A 22,623-nucleotide genomic window follows, 5' to 3' on the forward strand; every position below is an offset into this window, starting at 1 on the left:
AACAGTATTAGCAGTCTAATTATTTTTTGTAAAAGTTCCCTATGAGGAACAAAAAATACATAAAAATTTTTTAAATATTTTTTTAAAAAACCCTCCCATTATAAAAGTTCAAATCACTTTTCCATTTTCTACAACAAAAATGTAAACATAAAGAAATTAAACATATTTCGTATGACCACGTGTAGAATTGCCTAAAATATTAAAATATGGTGTTACTGATCCCACGCGATAAATGTGAATTAAATAAAAAATGATCAAAAAGTTCCTTCTACACCAAAAAGGTAGAAGATAAAAACTACACAAAATTGCACAAAAAAATAGTTCCAAAACAGCCCTGTACACATAAAAATAGTACACATAGTAAAAATAGTACACATAGTAAAAATAGTACAAAAAAATCTAAAATAGCAGTTCCCATCTCACCTATTAAGTGCATGACCAGAGGACCAGAGGACCTCTCAATCCTTGGAGACAATAGAAACAACAGAAAGGGTCAGCATCTATAGCGTTTCTGGCTACAAACACGCGCAGTGACGCACAAAGCCGGTAGCGTCACTGCACATGCGCGGGATCGTAGCGCAACGGCACATGTGCGGAGAAGAGGACCAGCTGATTCAGGGAGCAGGCGGCACAATGGTAGGCGGGGGGGGGGGGGGCGGCGGCGCAGGAGGCAGGAGAGGCGGTGGGAAGGCCAGGCACGTCACAAACACAGGGCGGGACACCAGAGAGGTGGCGCGGACCTGGCTACGTCGTTGCAGCCGCGCCGGGGGGGGGGGGGGGGGGGGGGGGCGGGCGGCGCATGCGCAATGACTGCTGATACTGTGCGGCCGGACAGAGGGCAAATCGGGAGGCAGGGGGAGATGGATAACTAGGGCGTGATCGCTCTATGCCACACCTCTTTGGCACTTAAATAAAGTATGAATTTCGGCCTCTGGAAAGCGACACCAGCATTGATAAACATACCAGGAGAAAGAACTTCTTATCAGCTAAAAGAAGGTATAAGTAGTTGGGGGGGGGGGGGTCACAAAGTGGGTACAGAGTCACTTTAACTTCTTAATGACATATGATATATGCCCCTGCGGTCCATGGCCCACCGGTGCCGCAATGACAGCAGCTGCGGCCTCTAGCAGAGCTTCATGGCCTGGACCGCACCACCTACTGCCCGCCCCATATAGCGCCCGGCCACATGCTCCAGTGTGTTATGTTACCTGGCACTCGTTGATTGGATGCGTGCGCCATGCTCCTTCCCCGCCTATGCAAGCAGGGACTTCTCACAGGGCATGCCTTCCTACTGAGAACACAGACTTTTCTGCACATAGTATTGTAGTGGGGGGGAGGGGAGGTGTCAGGTTGGGTAGTGAGGGGGGGCTCACTCTTGAGGTCTTTTCCCTGGGTCCACCAGTGTATTAAAACAGCGAGCGGGTAAGTGCGGGGGGCTATAGATCATCTGGGGAGCCCATAGAAGATAGTGGCGGACTACTGTCGTCGCTCCTATTAAACAACGTTGCTATCATTGTCTTTTGTCTTTCAACATGTTGAAAGACGTTAAAAAAACAAGGATCAGCTGACATTGTGTACATCGGATGACCGTTGCCTTTTATTACACAAAGCGATTATCGTTCGTAATGGATGATAATCAGCCAAATACGGACGATAAACACTTCATGTAATAGGGCCTTAAAGCATAACTAAAATTATATAAATTTGGTGTCCTCGTAATCCCCCTGACCTGAGGAATACTTATAACATGTATGGAGCTATATTAGGGATATTTTTTATGTGGCAGGATCTCTTGTTTTTTATCAGAACTATTTTCGAGTAGGTGGGAATGTTTAAACTTTTTTACTTTATTTTTTTTTTTCTGGGAAGTGATGTGACAAAAAAAAAGTCTTTGAATAGGAGACACACTTTGAAAAGTGTCAGGCACTGTCGCTTCCTGTAATGCCTATTGTACAAGTTTTTCATATTAGCTGAAAAGCTTGTAACTTTTAGGTTATGTTCACATTACGTGAACAGCCGGCCGTTTTGTGACCCCGGCCGGGTCACGGAACGGCTGGTCTCAGCCCGGATCATCCCGGAGGATCTTTCCGGCCGCGGAGCTGTGATGCTGGCGCATCAGCGCGCGCCCGCATCATAGCTTCTCATAGCCCACAGTGAAGCAAGCGGCCGGAGCCGCTTGCTTTACTGTGTGAACTGACAGGTTTTTCTGCAGCCGGAATTCACTGAAATCCGGCCGCAGAAAACTGACATGTCAGTTTTTTCCAGCACCGCATGGGATCCCGGCCAGAGCGTATACGATGTGTGTACACTCCAGCCGGGATCCCATTGCAAATAAGGCTATGTTCAACTCCTCAAAACTACGGCCGTAGTTCTGCGGCGAGAACTCTGGCCGTAGTTTTAAGTAGTGTGAACATAGCCTAAATGTAGTTAATACTACAAGGAAGGCTCGGAATTTCCACCTCTTTTGCTCAGTGTGCAAGGGCCCTAAAAGTATCCATTGTCACAATGGACTAAGACTACGAAGAGTATGCCCAACAAGGAAATGAGATAGGCATGGTTCCCATGCTGTGGCTGTGTCATACGGACAAAGCCATGCAAACTTGCCGTTGCCAATATCCACACCATATTGTAGGCAATATAGCAATTTACCAGCAATGTTGTGTGACCATTGTTTGTGGTTGTTGACGTATTCATATGTAGCAGCTAAAAGAGTTATTGCCTTCAATCATTTGTTAAGAACTGTGTACTGAACATGTTGATGCATTCTACAAGTGCTGCTATGGAGTAAAGCCTGCTGGAAGTATTTGCCAGGACTGCATCTGTAACGTTATAGTATTGCTGCACCATCTCTTACACCAACAGACTGCAAGGATTTACCATTATACCTCCACTTACCACACATCTGTGAAATATGGTCCCCATTCCGATTGTACTCCACAGACTGGACTCTTCACCTCTTATGGGGCTTACTGCATCATAATTTATTATAAACAGCTAAAGCAGTACCCTGCTGGACTGACTGGCTGTGTTCACACATGTACTGTATATCACACATGTGTGAACACAGCCTAACGTACCGTATGAAAGGCAGTTGCATGCCTGTTAGTACATTAGAATTAAGAGATACAGTAAAACGGATGCAAAAACGCAGTGTGAACCTAGCCCAAGACCACGCAAATGTGTGTAAAGGCTCGAGGAATATGCTCAATAACCGAATACTAATTTACATCTGTGCATCGGGCTAAGAGTCTACAGCAAGTCCAATAAATATTGTTCCATTTCTACAGCAAGAGACTGTCAGCAGAGAGGTAATATTCATGTCCTAGTTCCTCATAGCTTTGTCACACTGTGATACGAGCTTTTAGAGGGATTCCACACAGCACAATCATAATCTGCATCATCATCCAATGTACATTGCTTAATGGTTAAATAACCAGTGTTTTTGGAGTTATCTTTAGACCCAGAAAAACGATCGGGGACTCCTGTTCCTTGGTTTTTGTTACTGTCACTATTATACCATAGAAGATACTGAGTTTTATTTCCTTTCTTTTGCTGAAACCAGATAACACTGCAATCACTTATACTGAATCCAGTAACTGTACAGGAGATTGTCACTGTGTCCCCAGTGGAAGCTGATATGGTCGCCGGCTGCGTCACACTGACCTGAGTGGCACAATCTGAAATGGAAAAAATTGACATAAATAGATTTAAGCAAACATCATATAGAGCAGCGTTCTTCCTGTTAGTCTCATCTTACATGTGCAGGAAAAGACCAAAGTGAAGAATAAGACGGTCCAGGACATGTTGCTTGTGAGCCCAGTGATCTCTGCTTTGTATCCCACTTCTCCTATTTATTATATAGAGAGAGAGATGTAAATGTGATACGAGGCCGCACCATGTGGGCAGGAGCTGACAGCTGTAATGGTCACATCCTGAATTTTATACTGATAACCCATGAGGCTATGTTCACACTATGTAAGTTCCGTCATAATCACGGCCGTGATTACTAGAAAAGTTTGTTCCGACCGGACTTCCAGATTTCTTTTGAAAAGTTTGGTTCGACCGAATTTCGGATTTCTTCGGATTTCATAGTTTAAAGCATCTATATGATACGGGGGTAGTGTATTTGGTTGAATTTAGGGCAGCAGTAGCCAACATGGAGGCCAGGCAGGAGCAGCAGTAGTCAACATGGATGCCAGTTAAGGCCCAGCAGTAGTCAACATGGAGGCAAGGGCAGGCACAGCAGAAGTCAACATGGATGCCAGTTAAGGCCCAGCAGTAGTCAACATGGAGGCAAGGGCAGGCACAGCAGAAGTCAACATGGATGCCAGTTAAGGCCCAGCAGTAGCCAACATGGAGGCAAGGGCAGGCACAGCAGTAGTCAACATGGATGCCAGTTAAGGCCCAGCAGTAGTCAACATGGATGCCAGTTAAGGCCCAGCAGTAGTCAACATGGATGCCAGTTAAGGCCCAGCAGTAGTCAATATGGATGCCAGTTAAGGCCCAGCAGTAGCCAACATGGAGGCAAGGGCAGGCACAGCAGTAGTCAACATGGATGCCAGTTAAGGCCCAGCAGTAGTCAACATGGATCACAGTTAAGCCCCAGCAGTAGCCAACATGGATGCCAGTTAAGGCCCAGCAGTAGCCAACATGGAGGCAAGGGCAGGAGCGGCAGGAGCCAACATGGAGGCCAGGGCAGGAGTAGCAGTTGTAATGGGGTGACATGAGCAACGGAAGCAGAATAATGAGGTCCATGGACAGACGAGAGGTAGCAAGGCAGCAGCAGCAGGAATGGTGGAATGACCAGTAAGGTCTAGTTCACATATAGACCATAATAGAAGCAGAAAAGGTCCTACATCTTGGTGACAACAGGACCAAATCCTACTCTGTGGTATCTGGAGCAGGTGTCACCAGTGGCGGATTAAATGTACCCTGGGCCCCGGGCTGTCTACCCAACCTGGCCCCCCCCAGTCAATCCGCCCACATTATACTCCGCTACTGCGCCCCCCCCCCCCCCCACACTGTCCCCAATAAACACTGCCTGCCTCCCCTCCCTGCTGGCCCCAATAAACATAATGTTTGATCCCTTGCTGCGCCCAGTAAGCATTGTCCACCCCACCTCCACTGCCCCCAATAAACATACTGCCACCTGGTTTCAGGAGAGGAGGGAGCTGATCTTATAGGGGAGGTTGCAGGGTCACAGCAGCACAGAGGATGTCAGGAGTGGAGGGTGCTGATCTTATAGGGGAGGTCACAGCAGCACAGAGGATGTCAGGAGAGGAGGGTGTTATTCCTATAGGAGAGGTCCCAGCAGCACAGAGGATGTCAGGAGAGGAGGGTCCTATTCTTATAGGAGAGGTCCCAGCAGCACAGAGGATGTCAGGAAAGGAGGGTGCTGATCTATAGAAGAGGTCCGAGCATCACAGAGGATGTCAGGAGAGGAGAGTGCTGATCTTATAGGGGAGGTGCGAGCAGCACAGAGGATGTCAGGAGAGGAGGGTGCTGATCTATAGGAGAGGTCCGAGCAGCACAGAGGATGTCAGGAGAGGAGGGCGCTGATCGAATAGGGGAGGGTCACAGCAGCACAGAGGATGTCAGGAGAGGAGGGTGCTGATCTTATAGGGGAGGTCGCAGCGTCCCAGCAGCACAGAGGATGTCAGGAGAGGAGGGCGCTGATCTTATAGGGGAGGTCACAGCAGCACAGAGGATGTCAGGAGAGGAGGGTGCTAATCCTATAGGAGATGGTCCCCCTCTTCCCCCCCCTTATAGATGGTCCCCCTCTTCCCCCCCCTTATAGATGGTCCTCCTCTTCCCCCCCCTCTTATAGATGGTCCCCCTCTTCCCCCCCTTATAGATGGTCCCCCTCTTCCCCCCCTTATACCCTAATTGATGGTCCCCCTCTTTCCCCCCCTCTTATAGATGGTCCCCCTCTTCCCCCCCCTCTTATAGATGGTCCCCCTCTTCCCCCCCCCCCTCTTATAGATGGTCCCCCTCTTCCCCTCCCCTCTTATAGATGGTCCCCCTCTTCCCCCCCTCTTATAGATGGTCCCCCTCTCCCCCCCCCTCTTATAGATGGTCCCCCTCTCCCCCCCCCCCTCTTATAGATGGTCCCCCTCTTCCCCCCCTCTTATAGATGGTGCCCCTCTTCCCCCCTTATAGATGGTACCCTTCTCCCCCCCCCTCTTATAGATGGTCCCCCTCTTTCCACCCCCCCCTCTTATAGATGTTCCCCCTCTCCCCCCCCCTCTTATAGATTGTCCCTCTCTTTCCCCCTCTTATAGATGGTCCCCCCTCTTCCCCCCCCCCTCTTATAGATGGTCCCCCTCTTTTCCCCCCCTATTATAGATGGTCCCCCTCTTTTCCCCCCCTATTATAGATGGTCCTCCCCCCCCCCCCCCCCCCCCCCCCCCCCACCGTGCAGGCAGATTTAAAAAAAAAAACTCACCTTACAACCCGTTCCCACCATCGATCCTCTCCTGTCCTGCATTCTCCGTCTGTCCCCCGGCTGTTGCGCAGCTGCCGGAGGTGTCCTGTCCTATCCCCCGGCAGCGCGCGCATCAGAGAGCTCCCCGTGCGCCTGTGGCTGTGACTTCCGGCGCACGGGGAGCTCTGTGATGCGCGCGCTGCCGGGGGATAGGACGGGACACCTCCGGCAGCTGCGCAACAGCCGGGGGACAGTAAGAGCAGGACTCTTGTGACCGCAAGCAAAACAATGCTTGCGGTCACAAGAGCCTGCAGTGGCGAGGGGGGGCCGGGCCGCAGCGGCATTATAATGTGGGCGGCGTGGCATGGGCCACCCGGAGCCTCGGGCCCGGGACTTTTTGATGAAAGTCAGATGCCCCACACTATCACAGGACAATCTGGTTCTCCTGGGACTGACAATATGACCTGCTGCGCTGAAAACTCGCTCGGATGACACACTGCTGGCCAGACAGGAGAGTATGTCCAAAGCAAATTCAGCAAGTTGTGGCCAGACATCTAATTTTCCCACCCAGTAGTCCAGGGGTTCCAGCGCGTTAGGTGGCAAAGTAGAGTCCAAAAACACCTGAACTTGCTGTTTGAGGTGTGCCGCCATGTCCTGCTGCTGTGCGGTGCTTCTGTTACCCCGGCCTATGGCTGCATGAAAGCGTGCATCATGGACATCAGCCTTAGACTGGTGCCGCTGCTTGTGCCACCCAAGCTGCTAGAGGAGGATGTGGAGGAGGCAGTGCTGCTGGTGTGGCCCTGGTGGGAATGGCGTCAATGAGAGCACCGTGTTACAAAGGCTGCCACTAACTGTGCACCCAGCTCCAGTCCAGTTGTGTGGCCAGCCAGAAGTCGTCCTGTTGACGAATACTTTGCAAGAGTGGGTCAGCCCTAAAGCATATCAACATGCGCTTAGCCATTTCCACCAGGGAGTGGGAAGGAGTCCCCGCCTCCGTCTCCACAGCATACTGCCAATGGGTACTGCCTCCATCCTCCTCATCCTCCTCATAGCCCTGCATATCCTCCTCTGGCCCCCCTCTGGTCTGGCAGGAAGGCTCATCTCGTTCTCCTCCACCCATTTCCCCTAAGAGTTCCTGTGCGTTCAGGTCCTCCTCCTCAACTTCCTCTGCCTCCTCCTCCTCCAAGCCTTCCTCCAGTGACCCAGGCTGCAACAGTGGCAAGACATGTTCCCCCTCGCCACTGAGCCGCATCAGCATCAGCTCCAGTACATGAAGCATAGGTATGATGGCGCTCAGTCCTGTGTCTTGCCCACTGACCAGAAAGGTGGTCTCCTCAAAGGGTCGTAGCAAGTGGCAGGTGTCACGCATGAGTTGACACTGCCTGAGCTCCAGGTTACACAGGGGAGTCGCTGTGTCCGTTTGCATCAAGAGGAAATCAGTCAAGGCCTTCCTCTGCTCATAATGCCGGTCCAGAATGTGGAGGGTTGAGTTCCACCGAGTGGCTACATCGCAAATGAGACAATGTGTGGGAAGACCATTCCTCCGCTGCAGGTCAAGGAGGATGTGTTGAGAGTGACTTGAATGGCTGAAATGGTTACACAGCTTTCGAGCCATAGACAGCACAGTCTGTAAATGGGATGAAGACTTTAGAAAGTGTGTAACTATTAGGTTTAAAACATGTGCCATACACGGGGCGTGCCTCATACCTCCTCGACGCATCGCGGACAGAATGTTGCTCCAATTGTCACTCACCACTGTCCCGACTTTCAGATGGCGTGGAGTCAGCCACGAGAGGATTTCCGTCTCGAGCAGGTGGTGCAGCTTTTCCCTGTGTGTCTCCTTTCCCCCAGGTAGGCTAGGTGAAGCACAGCGTGACCCTTCCGTGCTACACCCAAGTGGTACAAGGGAGGACCACTGGCGGTTGAGTAGGCTTTGGACCTACTGGAGGAGGTGGAGAAGGACGGCGACACAGGAACCCTTCTGTGACAATGGTTTGGTGTCATTGCCCTTCCCTGGCCAAGATGCTGGGGGTCCGCCGGCCATATTACATTTACCCACTGAGCAGTTATGGACATATACTGCCCTTGCCCGTAATTACAGCTCCAGATGTCTGTGGTTAAATATACATGTCTGCTCACTGAATGGCTCAGCGAGTGAGCAACCTTTTCGCGAACATAGCTATATATGGCTGGTATAGCTGTGTTGGAAAAGTAGTGTTGACACCTTCCACCGTGGCTCCGCACACAACATCAGTTCACGGAAAGGTGCCGAGTCGACAACTTTAATTGGCCGAGCCTTGAGCACCAGCAACTTTGCCAGGTGGGCGTTCAGCTTGACTGCTGCGGGATTGCTGGGTGCATATGTCTGCCTGCGGTATAGGGACTCCATGATGCCAGGCAGCTTACTGCTAGCAACACAGGGGCCACCAGCTGAAGAAGGGAGTGAAGCCACACTCCCTTCCACAGAGGAGGTCTGACTCTGTGAAAGGCCCCCCTGACTACTGTTGCTTCCTGTTGCCGTTGACCGCGGGTCTTCCTGGTCCTGCTGTGACCCACTATCATCCTGTTTCTCCCAGGCGGAAAGGTGGTGGCGCTTCATATGGGCAGCCATGGCGCTGGTGCCAGGATGGCAACTCTTGCCTCTTTTAATGCGCCTGTCACACAGGCGACAGATGACCACATAGGTATCCTCCTGGCACTTTTTAAAAAACTGCCATGCAGGCGAGGTGTACAGTCTAGTACCGACAGGCTGCGAGGATGGGCGGGCGCTGCCGATACTAGGACCTGCAGTGGAGGAGGGTTCCCCAGTGGTCATCTTGTCCCAGCTATGCTCCCGACTTGTTAGTTGACTACTGCTGCCTGTCTGCTTTTTAGTTGTGGTGGGACTGCCGGCGGACGGATTTCCAGTTGACGAATCCCATGCCGTGGATCCCATGTAACATCCGATGTAGCATCATCCTGTTCCAAAATGATGCTATCATCCTCATCAGGCTTCTGCCCAGCCCTCTCTTGTCTACTGCCTACTGCTCTCCTGCCAGGCCTATCATGGGCCTGCTCTGATATGGCCTCCGACACAGCTGTGCCCTCCACTTGATTTTCCCCTGTCTCTCCCCCCACATGCTCATCGTCATCAAAGAGCAGTTGGCTGCTCATAGATGCCAACAGTTCCCTTGCAGGTGGAGGTTCAAAAGTTAGCGGGATGTTGCTGAGGATGTCAGATGGAGGACGTGGGGGAATTGCTGCATGCCCTTGCCAAGTCAGGGTTGTGTCCGAGGTACCCACAGATACCTGGCTGGCTGTCTCACTACTCATCCTTGTGGACGTTGAAGTGTGAGCCAGCTACTCCAGGACTGTGGAATTAGACGTGTGGACACGACCCTGGTGTGACAAAGGAAGCTCAGGCCTGCCACTGGACCCTCTTCCTGCGCTACTTCCTCTTCTGCCCCTTGAGCCAGACTCTCTGCCCTGCCCTCTGCCTGAAACGCTTTGTGAGGTTTCCTGCTGCCGCTGTGCCATGACTTTATATTCAAATTAGGATTTCTACACTTGGTAGATGAGAACAGTATTTTTTGTAATACAGTCTAGCAGGCGTCCCACTTATTACTTGTCTATCTGTATAACACTTTTTTGTATAGTTTTATGCTACACACATGCACCAGGTATATTTGTCTCTCAGGATAACGCGTATGTAATAGACAGTATCACAAGAGTCCAACTATAGGACAAGTCTATTTGTATAGCACTTTTTTTTAGAGTTTTATGCTACACACATGCACCAGGTATATTTCTCCCAGGATAACACGTATGTGATAGACAGTATCACAAGGGTCCAACTATAGGACAAGTCTATTTGTATAGCACTTTTTTTTTAGAGTTTTATGCTACACACATGCACCAGGTATATTTGTCTCTCAGGATAACACGTATGTGATAGACAGTATCACAAGGGTCCAACTATAGGACAAGTCTATTTGTATAGCACTTTTTTTTTAGTTTTATGCTACACACATGCACCAGGTATATTTGTCTCTCAGGATAACATCTATGTCCTATACACTATCACAAGGGTCCAACTATAGGAATTGTCTATCTGTATAGCAGTTTTTTTTTAGAGTTTTATGCTACACACATGCACCAGGTATATTTGTCTCTCAGAATAACATGTATGTGATAGACAGTATCACAAGGGTCCAACTATAGGAATTGTCTATCTGTATAGCAGTTTTTTTTTAGAGTTTTATGCTACACACATGCACCAGGTATATTTGTCTCTCAGGATAACATCTATGTCCTATACACTATCACAAGGGTCCAACTATAGGACAAGTCTATTTGTATAGCACTTTTTTTTAGAGTTCTATGCTACACACATGCACCAGGTATATTTGTCTTTTAAGATAACACATCACCCTCTCTATATTTCTCTTCCAATCACTAGATCTTTCTCTTCTTCGCTTTCCTAATATTTTGGTCTTTGCTTTTATACAATTGCTTCTCAGTAGTCAGTACAGCAGCACCAGCAGCGTTTTGTCAATGACGAGCTCTGTGCACTGCTAACAGTATGCTTCCTCTCTCTCTCTCTCTCTCTCTCTCTCTATCTGCAGACTGCGTAGTGCGGTCATGTGACCGCTCCTCTTAAAGCAATACCGACGTCACACAGGGGGTGGGCTAGTGCAAGAAAAAAAATCGGAGCGGACTTCCAAAAATCCGAATCCGATCAGACTCGGACTTTTGGAAAAATCCGAACCGGATCCCATACCGGCCGAACCGGTTCACTCATCTCTAGTGATTACTACGGAACTTACGTAGTGCTGCCTTTTAAGGAATCCTGGCCGGAGTGTATACACTAGCGGCGCTGCAAGAAACTGACATGACTATTCACTGAATTGCTGCCGCAGAAAACCTGTCAGTGCACACAACGGAGCTCTCCATTGTGTGCAACAGGGAATTCGGATGCAGACTGCAGTACCGGCAAGGAGGATCTTCTCTGAAACCCGCTGCTCTGTGACCCGACTGGGTCATGGAACGGCCGGTGTCTTACAAAGTGAGAACATAGCCTGACACTGATAGCAGTTTTACAAGATAATTTTACCCCTAGACGACCCTGGACGTACAGTTACGCCCTGGCCGCCTGTCACCAGATGACCCTGGGCTTAACTGTATGTCCTGGGTGTTTATCCCGCTATGAAGTGCGATCTGGAGTGGAGTGCGCTTCATAGCAGGTGGGGGTCGGCTGCAGTGAGCAGCCGGACCATCACTGTTAATGACAAGCTGCAGCGATAGTGCTGCTGCCTGCCATTAACCCCTTAAATGCCGCGGCATGATCGCAGTGTATAAGTTTTAATGACAGGGGCAGCCACTTACCAATCGGGTGAAAAAATTAGCCATCACACAGCCCTACAGAATAAAGTATAAAAAAAATTAAAGGAGTCAAAATAGTGCAGTTTCAACTATATTTAGTTTTTTGTAAAATGTAAGGACTTAAGGAGGAAGTGACATCCTCTGAGGATAACCTTGTCCATGCCAGGGATACCTTCTGCAACACACAGGGCAGTCACCTGGAGATAGTTACTGGCCCAGTAGGACAAATAGTGTAAAAACTGACATCCTACTGCAATGCTGGGAAGTCTTGGAAAGTTTGCTGAACCCAGCGCAGGGTCCTGGAACCTCGTACTACCCTAGCAGGATGGGTAACCCGACACTATAGGGAAAAAGGCGGTCAGATTAGCAAATGTATACTTGAGTATCTTCTTCTGTTACTTCTATTCTCTACTTTTTTATCCTGGCAGAGTATATTGATACCTTGGACAGGTCCCTCAAGTTACTAACTTGTATCTATTGTGCACTGCACTGAAGTTCTCCACAGTGAACCAAGTTATCCTGGTTAAGTTCTCGGATTCTTGATCTATTATTTCTTGCACCTGCACCATTACACCAGTTTACACATGGGCAATCCAAACCATAAGCGCAGTGCCCGTTTGTCCGGGGTTGGGTTCCAATACCACTCCTGACCACCATGACAAGTGTCCAAGTGACCGTACACCCACGTAGCAGCCACAACACCACTAGAGATGAGCGAAGCGGTTCGGCTGGTATGGGATCCGGTTCATATTTTTCCAAAAGTCCGAGTCCGGTCGGATTCCGATTTTTGGAAGTCCGCTCCGAATATTATTTTTTTTGCTTTCTAAAATGGCAGCCTCCATTTTAGAAAGCAGGAAGTGTTCTGGGCGGGAAAAGCGCTTTCCCATGATGCCCGGAACACATCCAATCAGCAGGGATCTTGCACTAGCCCACCCCCTGTGTGATGTCGGTATTGCTTTAAGAGGTGCGCACAACGCAGTCTGCAGAGAGAGTCTGTTAGCAGTGCACAGAGCTCGTCAGTGACAAAACGCTGCTGCTGTACGCTTCTGTACTGAGAAGATATTGCACAAAAGCAAAGACAAAAAGATTATTAGGAAAGTGGAGAGGAGAAACATATAGTGATTAAGAGAGAAAAATGGAGAGGGAGAAAGATAGATAGGTAGATAGATTAGGCATAGGAGAGCAAAGGGTGCACAGAACAAAAATGTGCTATACAGATATACAAGTACTATTGTTGGACCCTTGGAAGAGTGTATATGACATAGGTGTTTTCCTGAGGCACAGATATATACCTTGTGCATACCTGCATAGACCCTGTTATGGTGAATTTCCTGCATAGACCCTGTAATGGTGAATATTGAAGTCTAAAAAAATATAGATGCTTTAAACTATGAAATCCGAAGAAATCTGAACGCAATCTGTTCAATTTACCTGGCCGGGCCTCAGCATCGGAATGACGCTGATCCCGGCTCGGTATTCTATTGATCTGGTCTGCAGCAGACCAGACCAATAGAGCACCTATCTAATGGATCAGTGCTCTATTATATACACAGCATGGGGACTTCTAATTACTGTGTAAAAAAAAAAAAAGTATCCCCTCCCCTAATAAAAATTTAAATCACCCCTCTTTTTCCATTTTATAAATAACAATAAATAAATAAACATATTTGGTAATCGCCCGAACTATTAAATTACCAAATTCCTGATCTCGCACAGTAAATGACGTAAGCGCAAAAACCCGCCAAAGAGCAAAATTGCAGATTATTGCAGCAAAATTGCAGCTATCAAATAAAATAAAAGTTATACAAGTTACATATCGTTGTAATCCTACTGACTTGAGGAACATATCAGTATTACCATAGGGTGAACGGTGTAAACACAAAACCCCCCCAAATTAAAAAAAATTACGTTTTATTTTCACTGCGCAAATGTTTTTTCCCCGGTTTCGCAGCATATTTTATAGAAAAATTAATTCTGCTATTGCAAAGTACAATTAGTGGCACAAAAAATATGGGTCTGTGTCTGTATGTAAAAAAAACAAAGTTCTATGGTCTTTTAACCCCTTTCAAGACCGAGCCCATTGATGCACGCATGTCAGGGTGAAATTAATGCAATGTTCCTCCCCACCTTCTAAGAGCCATATCGCTTTTATTTTTCCACCTAAATGGCTGGTTGAGGTGTCATTTTTTGTGCCATGATCTCTAGTTTTTATGAATATCATATTGGTGTAACAGAACATTTTTGAGCGCTTTTTATTAATTTTTTCAGATGTATAATTTTTTAAAAATCATCAATCCTGGTGTGTTTTTAATTTTTTTTCATTTACGCTGTTCACCATGCGGGAACAATAATGTAATATTTTAATAGATCGGACAATTCCGCACCCTACGATATGTAATATGTTTATTTTTTTATATATTTTTATTTTTATAATGGGCTAGGAGGTATTTTAAACTTTTATTAGGGGGGTGTACAAGTTTTTTTTTAATACTTTTAAAAACTTTTTTTTACACTTTTTTTCACTTTGAGGCTATGTTCACACTGCGTATGAGTCCGGCCTTAGTTCGTACGCCACCGTACATGTGCGGCGTAAACTACGAGTGTGGGAATAAGCGACATGCGGCCGGATGCGTACGAACCACGAACATACGCCCGTAGTACCGTTATGCTTCCCTAGCTTGTTTGAAGCGATCTGAGGCAGGTCATTTACTTGAAAATCTTCGTCCAGCCCTGTAAACCACACAGAACCTTTTGGATCGAAAAATCAATTTCAATTTGGCTGGAATAAGTACTTCGTACGGGACCGCACTGAAATCCACGGCTGTGAGTTTCAACATTTCCGTCCTCAAACAATGGTCTTGTTCATTTTTCACGGCGCCGTATACGATCCGGCCGTAAGCTCATACATAGTGTTCATTGTGCTGGCGTATATCGTTTACGGACGAAAACATACGCAGTGTGAACGTAGCCCCCGGATACGTTCACACGTACCGGATCCGCAGCGGATTTCTCGCTGCAAATTCACAGCGAGACCCGCTTCGGATCTCTGCCCAGTTAACCCCATGGGCAAAGTTTGTCCGCAGCCTGCCCCGTTAACCCCCCGGCAGCCGAAAACGGTACGTGTGAATGTACCCTAAAACATGCAATCAATAGATTGCATATACTGATCTATGCTATATCATAGCATAGCATAGATCAGTGTTATCGGCGACCTCTGTCTGAGAGCAGACTCTATGCATGGATGGCTGATCCGACAGGACGGAGGTAAATGGATTACCCCCGCCCGTTGGTACATGCGATTGGGTGAGCAAACCTCGAGCATGCTCGAGTCGATCCGAACCCGAACTTTCGGCATTTGATTAGCTGGGGCTGCTGAAGTTGGATAAAGCCCTAAGGCTTTATATGTGGAAAACATGGATATAGTCATTGGCTGTATCCATGTTTTCCAGACAACCTTAGAGCTTTATCCAACTTCAGCAGTCCCAGCTTATCAAATGCTGAGCGTTCGGGTTCGGATGGACTCAAACCCGAACCCAGTTCGCTCATCCCAAAAAATAACAGATGCAAAAATGGATGCAGTTGTATGACGGTTGTTTTCGATTGAATTACTTAGAATAGAAATATTTAACTATACAAAATGTGTTTGACTTTTTTTTCTGTATGTTTGAATTAACCCCTTGCCTCCGCAGCCTGTTTTGGCCTTAATGACCAGGCTCATTTTTCAAAATCTGACCTGTCTCACTTTATGCGCTTATAGCTCAGTGATGCTTTAACGTATGCTAGCGATTCTGAGATTGTTTTTTTGTCACATATGGCACTTTATATAAGTGGCAAAATTTGGTCATTACTTTGTGTGTTTTTTGTGAAAAACATCAAAATATCATGAAAAATGTGAAAATTTTGCATTTTATGAACTTCTGAAATTCTCTGCTTCTAAAAAAGGAAGTCATAACACATAAATTAGTTACTAAATCACATTACGAATATGTCCTCTTTATTCTGGCATAATTTGGGAAACATATTTTACTTTTTTAGGCTGTTATGGGACTTAGAAATTTATTAGCAAATTATCACATTTTGTGAAAGTTTCCAAAACTGATTTTTTTTAGGGACCAGTTCTTTTTTTAAGTTGATTTAGGAGGCTTGTATACTGGAAACCCCCATAAGTGACCCCATTTTGGAAACTAGACACTTTATAGAATTAATCTAGGGGTATAATGAGCATTTTAACCCTACAGGGGCTGGAGGAAAGTATTCACAATTAGGCCTTAAAAAAAAAATCGAAAATTTTAATTTTCCAATAATATATATGTTTAGATTAAAGTTTCTCCTTTCCAAAAGGAACATGAGAGAATCTGCACCCCAAAATTTGTAACACAGGTTCTCTTGAGTACAACGGTACCCCATATGTGGGCGTAAACCACTGTATGGGCACACAGTCGGGCTCAGAAGGGAAGGAGCGCCAATTAGCTTTTTTAATGCAGATTTTTCTGAAAAAGTTTGAGCGCCAGGTGCGTTTGCAGTGCCCCTGTAGTGTCAGCAGAATAGAATCCCCCCAAAAGTCACCCCATTTTCGAAAGTACACCCCTCAAAGAATTCATCTTGGGGTAGGATGAGCATTTTGACCCCACATGCATTAGAGGAAAGTATTCAAAATTAGACAGTAAAAATGAAAAACACGAATTTTTCCAATAATATGTTCGTTTAGTTTGAAATTTCTCAATTTCACAAGGAAAAAGAGAAAAAAACGTATCCCAAAAATTGTAACGCAGGTTCTCCTGAATACAACGGTACCCCATATGTGGGCATAAACCACTGTATGGGCACACAGCGGGGCTCAGAAGGGAAGGAGCGCCAATTAGCATTTTCAGTGCAGATTTTGCTGAAGAAGTTTCTGAGCCCCAGGTGCGTTTGCAGCGCCCCTGTAGTGTCCGTAGAAGAGAACCCCCCCAAAAGTCACCCCATTTTGGAAAGTACACCCCTCAAAGAATTCATCTTGGGGTGTGGTGACCATTTTGACCCCACAGGTATTAGAGCAAAGTATTTAAAATTAGACAGTAAAAATGAAAAACTCGAATTTTTCCAATAATATGTTCGTTTAGTTTAAAATTTCTCAATTTCACAAGGAGCATGAGAGAATCCGCACCCCAAAATTTGTAACGCAGGTTCTCCTGAGTACAACGGTACCCGATATGGGGGCATAAACCACTGTATGGGCACACAGGAGGGCTCAGAAGGAATGGAGCGCCAATTAGCATTTTCAGTTCAGATTTTGCTGAAGAAGTTTCTGAGCCCCAGGTGCGTTTGCAGTGCCCCTGTAGTGTCCGCAGAAGAAAACCCCCCCAAAAGTCACCCCATTTTGCAAAGTGCACCCCTCAAAGAATTCATCTTGGGGTGTGGTGACCATTTTGACCCCACAGGTATTAGAGGAAAGTATTAAAAATAAGACAGTAAAATTGAAAAACTTGAATTTTTCCTATAATATGTTTGTTTAGTTTGAAATTTCTCAATTTCACAAGGAACAGGAGAGAAGCTGCATGCCCAAATCTGTAACGCAGGTTCCCCTGAGTAGAACGGTACCCCATATGTGGGCATAAACCACTGTATGGGCACCCAGCCGGGCTCAGAAGGGAAGGAGCGCCAATTAGCATTTTCAGTGCATATTTTTTCGGAGAAGTTTCTGAGCGCCAGGTGCGTTTGCAGTGCCCCTGTAGTGTCAGCAGAAGAGAACCCCCCCAAAAGTCACCCCATTTAGGAAAGTACACCGTTCAAAGAATTCATCTTGGGGTGCAGTGAGCGGTTTGACTCCACAGGTATTAGAGGAAAGTATTCAAAATAAGACAGTAAAAATGAAAAACTCGAATTTTTCCAATATATGTTCGTTTAGTTTAAAATTTCTCAATTTCACGAGGAATGGGAGAAAAAATGTACCCCAAAATCTGTAACGCAGGTTCTCCTGAGTACAGCGGTACCCCATATGTGGGCATAAACCACTGTATGGGAACACAGCAGGGCTCAGAAGGAAGGGAGCGCCAATTTGCTGGTTCAAAACCGCAGCTAGTAATGGTTATTAGAATAGCGCAGTTACTAAAATACAATAAAAAAATGAGATTACAGGTAATGTGGGGTGGTTACAGATAATCTGGGGTGGTTATGGGCAACCTGCGGTGGTTACGGGCAACCTGCGGTGGTTACGGGCAACGTGGGGTGGTAACGGGCAACGTGGGGTGGTTACGGATAAACTCAAGTGCTTATAGGTAATCTGGGATGGGAACCTGTAACGTGCGGTGGTCGGGGGCAACGTGTGGTGGTCGGGGGCAACGTGTGGTGGTCGGGGGCAACGTGCGGTGGTCAAAGGCAACGTGCGGTGGTCAGAGGCAACGTGCGGTGGTTAGAGGCAATCTGGGGGGAATTACATGTGATTAGGGGCAACCTGGGGGGTTACAGACAATCTGCGGTGGTTATGGGCAACATGGGGTGGTTACAGACAATCTGCGGTGGTTACGGGCAACATGGGGTGGTTACAGACAATCTGGGGTGGTTACGGATAAACGGAAGTGCTTATAGGTAATTAGGGGTGGGTACATGTAATTTTGGGTGGTTACGGCAATCTGGAGGGGGTCACTGGCAACGTGTGTGAGTTAGAGGCAACGTGCAGTGGTTAGAGGCAATGTGCGGTGGTTACGTGCAATATGGGGGGTTACGGGCAATCGGGGCTGATTACGGACCATCTGGAGGGGGTCACTGGCAATTTGGGGTAGTTACAGGCAACGTGCGGCGGTTATGGGCAACGTGCGGCGGTTATGGGCAACTTGCGGCGGTTATGGGCAACGTGCGGTGGTTATGGGCAATGTGTGGTGGTTATAGGCAACGTGCGGTGGTCAGAGGCAATCTGGTGGGAATTACATGTGATTAGGGGCAACCTGGGGGGGTTACAGACAATCTGCGGTGGTTATGGGCAACATGGGGTGGTTACAGACAATCTGCGGTGGTTACGGGCAACATGGGGTGGTTACAGACAATCTGGGGTGGTTACGGATAAACTGAAGTGCTTATAGGTAATCAGGGGTGGGTACATGTAATTTTGGGTGGTTACGGCAATCTGGTGTGGTTACGGGCAATCTGGAGGGGGTCACTGGCAACGTGTGTGAGTTAGAGGCAACGTGCAGTGGTTACGTGCAATATGGGGGGTTACGGGCAATCGGGGCTGATTACGGACCATCTGGAGGGGCTCACTGGCAATTTGGGATGGTTACAGGCAACGTGCGGTGGTTATGGGCAACGTGCGGTGGTTATGGGCAATGTGTGGTGGTTATAGGCAATGTGTGGTGGTTATAGGCAACGTGCGGTGGTTATGAGCAACGTGCGGTGGTTATGGACAATGTGTGGTGGTTATAGGCAATGTGTGGTGGTTATGGGCAACGTGCGGTGGTTATGGGCAACGTGCGGTGGTTAGTGGCAACGTGCGGTGGTTAGTGGCAACGTGCGGTGGTTATGGGCAGCGTGCGGTGGTTATGGGCAACGTGCGGTGGATAGTGGCAACGTGCGGTGGTTATGGGCAGCGTGCGGTGGTTATGGGCAACGTGCGGTGGTTATGGGCAACGTGCGGTGATTACGTGCAATCCTGGGGCGGATACGGGCAATCTGGGGCGGATATGGGCAACCTGCGGTGGTTACGGGTAATTTGGGGGGGCTAGGGGTAATCTGGGAGTAAACTGCAATTATTACTATAATAAAAAGTGTGTGTTTTATTTTTTTGTATGTTTTTCACTTTTTGTACTTTATACATTAATTTTCACTGTATTACTATGATTACTGTGATATTTTCTATCTCAGTAATCATAGTTCAGTGACAGAGACCAAATTGGTCTCTGTCACTTTACATTTTCTGAGATAACTGATTCTGGAGCGCATGCGCACTTCAGAATCAGCCTGGACGTCGAGGAGGACGGAGCTCCGTGGATCAGGTAACGTATGTGGGGAAGGGGGGGGTGACTGGGGGACGGGGGTGACTGGGGGGGTGGGGGGCGACTTGGGGGGGCACGGTGACACTTTTTATCCCCTGTCACCAATGATTTATGGTGACAGGGGATAAAAAGTGCTGATCAGCACTGGGAAAAGGCGATCGGCGGTATATAGTATATACCGCCGATCGCCTGCTCCGGGACCACACGGGGGGGGGTCCCCGATCACTGCCCCATGCTCTCCCCTACCTCCGGTGGCGGAGAGCATGGGGCTTTGATCACTAATTCATTTCCATCCCTGCGAACAAACATCGTTTGTTCGCAGGGATGGGGGCGGCCATCTTGGATCTGATGGCCGCCCAGGTAGGGTGATCGGGGGGCTGATCTGGGGTCTGAGGGGACATTTTTCATCTCCCCCCACCGTGGATTCACGGTGGGGGGAGATGAAAGCTATCGGCGGCGCCGGTAATGCCCGGTACCGGCGGATCGCCGCTAAAACGGTAGTAGCGGCGATCCGCCGGTATCGGGGGACGAGGGGAGGGGGCCAGGGGACACACATTGAGTGGCGGTGGGGGGAGGCAGCGTTCTGCAGCCTCCCCCCGCCGCCCGATCGGCGGGGGACACTGAATCTCCCCATAGACGCTGCGGTCGCATTGACCGCGGCGTTTATGGGGTTAACTGCCCGGGGGGGGAGCGCGGCTCCCCTCCAGGCAGTGGCAGCAGGAGGATGCTGTGTGACACAGCCTCTTTCTGCTGCCCGATCTCACCTAGGGACAGAGGGGGGAGGCAGGGAAAGCATGACGTCCAGGGACGTCATGATGCGTTCTGCCACTGCTTTTCATGACGTCCCTGGACGTCATATTGGGGGAAGGGGTTAAGGAATACAGTAAAACGGATGCAAAAACACAGTGTGAACTTAGCCGAAGACCAGGCAAACATATAAAAATCTCATTCAATATTCCAGTAATTCAGACTTGAGGAACATGCTCAATAACCGAATACTAATTTACATTTGTGCTTTGGGCTCTAAGAGTCTACAGAAAGTCCATTAAATATTGTTCCATTTCTACAACAAGAGACTGTCAGCAGACAGGTAATATTCATGTCCTAGTTCCTCATAGCTTTGTCACACTGTGTTATGAGTTTATAGAGGGAATCCATATAGTACAATGATAATCTGCATCATCATCCAATGTACATTGCTTAATGGTTAAATAACCAGTGTTTTTGGAGTTATCTTTAGACCCAGAAAACCGATCGGGGACTCCTGCTCCTTGGTTTTTGTTACTGTCACTATTATACCATAGAAGATACCGAGGTTTATTTCCTTCCTTTTGCTGATACCAGTAAACATTGCGATCACTTATACTATATCCACTAAGTGTACAGGAGATTGTCACTGTGTCCCCAGTGGAAGCTGATATGGTCGCCGGCTGCGTCACACTGACCTGAGTGGCACAATCTGAAATTTAAAAAATTGACATGTATAGATTTAAGTAAACATCATATAAAGCAGCGTTCTTCCTGTTATCCTCATCTTACATGTGCAGGAAAAGACCAAAGTGAAGAATAAGACGGTCCAGGACATGGTGCTTGTGAGCCCAGTGATCTCTGTTTTGTATCCCACTTCTCCTATGTATTATATAGAGACAAAGATGTAAATGTGATACGAGGCCGCACCATGTGGGCAGGAGCTGACAGCTGTAATGGTCACAGCCTGAATTTCATTGTAGACTCCTGCTGATAACCCATGGGGTGTATACAATGTGACACTGATAGCATACCTCCCAACTTTTGCAAAGAGCAAAGAGGGACATGTGCGCCGCGGTCCCCATAGCCACGCCCCCATAGCGACCCTCCATAGCCACGCCCCCATAGCAACCCTCCATAGCCACTCCCCTACAGTCACCACATGCTGCTGACTGAATAGTGCCTTATATAGTATCCAATCCCCCCAAAAATGCCCTATATAGTATCCAATCCCCCATTATAGTGCCCCACATAGTATCCAATGCCCCCATATATGCCCCACATAGTATCCAATGCCCCCATATATGCCCGACATAGTATCCAATCCCGCACATAGTGCCCCACATAGTGTCCAATCCCCCACATAGAATCCAATCCCCCATATAGTGCCCCACATAGTATCCAATGCCCCCATATAGTGCCCCACATAGTAGCCAATGCCCCCATATAGAGCCCCACATAGTAGCCTATGCCCCCATATAGTGCCCCACATAGTAGCCAATGCCCCCATATAGTGCCCCACATAGTAGCCAATCCCCCCATATAGTTCCCCACATAGTAGCCAATGCCCCCATATATGCCCCACATAGTAACCAATCCCCCATATATGTCCCACATAGTAGCCAATCCCCACATAGTGCCCCACATAGTAGCCAATCCCCATATAGTGCCCCACATAGTAGCCAATCCCCACATAGTGCCCCACATAGTAGCCAATGCCCCTATATAGTGCCCCACATAGTAGCTAATGCCCCATATAGTGCCCCACATAGTAGCTAATGCCCCATATAGTGCCCCACATATTATCCAATCCCCCATATAGAGCCCCACATAGTAGCCAATCCCCCCATATAGTGCCCCCCACATAGTAGCCAATCCCCATATAGTGCCCCACATAGTAGCCAATCCCCCATAGAGTGCCCACATAGTAGCCAATGCCCCCATATAGTGCCCCACATAGCCAATCCCCCATATAGTGCCCCACATAGTAGCCAATGCCCCCATATAGTGCCCCACATAGTAGCCAATGCCCCCATATAGTGCCCCACATAGTAGCCAATCCCCCCATATAGTTCCCCACAGAGTAGCCAATCCCCCCATATAGTGCCCCACATAGTAGCCAAT

The 22,623-nt window shown here is 48.0% G+C and overlaps 1 protein-coding gene and 2 gene segments (V, D, J or C); all 3 read right to left on the reverse strand.

The window, feature by feature from the left end:
* LOC138785313 (probable non-functional immunoglobulin lambda variable 11-55) overlaps positions 1–21,379 on the reverse strand; it is a 72,884-nt gene extending 51,505 nt beyond the window's left edge. Inside the window, 2 exon segments of the V gene segment in view lie at positions 20,888–21,211; positions 21,292–21,379. Of these exon segments, the coding sequence occupies positions 20,888–21,211; positions 21,292–21,337 (370 nt within the window).
* Positions 1–22,623, reverse strand: part of LOC138785315 (immunoglobulin lambda-1 light chain-like) — a 152,497-nt gene that overhangs the window by 54,606 nt on the left and 75,268 nt on the right. The window lies entirely within an intron of this gene.
* The window catches only part of LOC138785310 (immunoglobulin lambda-1 light chain-like), a 91,199-nt gene that overhangs the window by 48,195 nt on the left and 20,381 nt on the right, over positions 1–22,623 (reverse strand).

Source organism: Dendropsophus ebraccatus, chromosome 3 (genome assembly GCF_027789765.1).
Source record: "Dendropsophus ebraccatus isolate aDenEbr1 chromosome 3, aDenEbr1.pat, whole genome shotgun sequence".
NCBI lineage: Eukaryota > Metazoa > Chordata > Amphibia > Anura > Hylidae > Dendropsophus > Dendropsophus ebraccatus.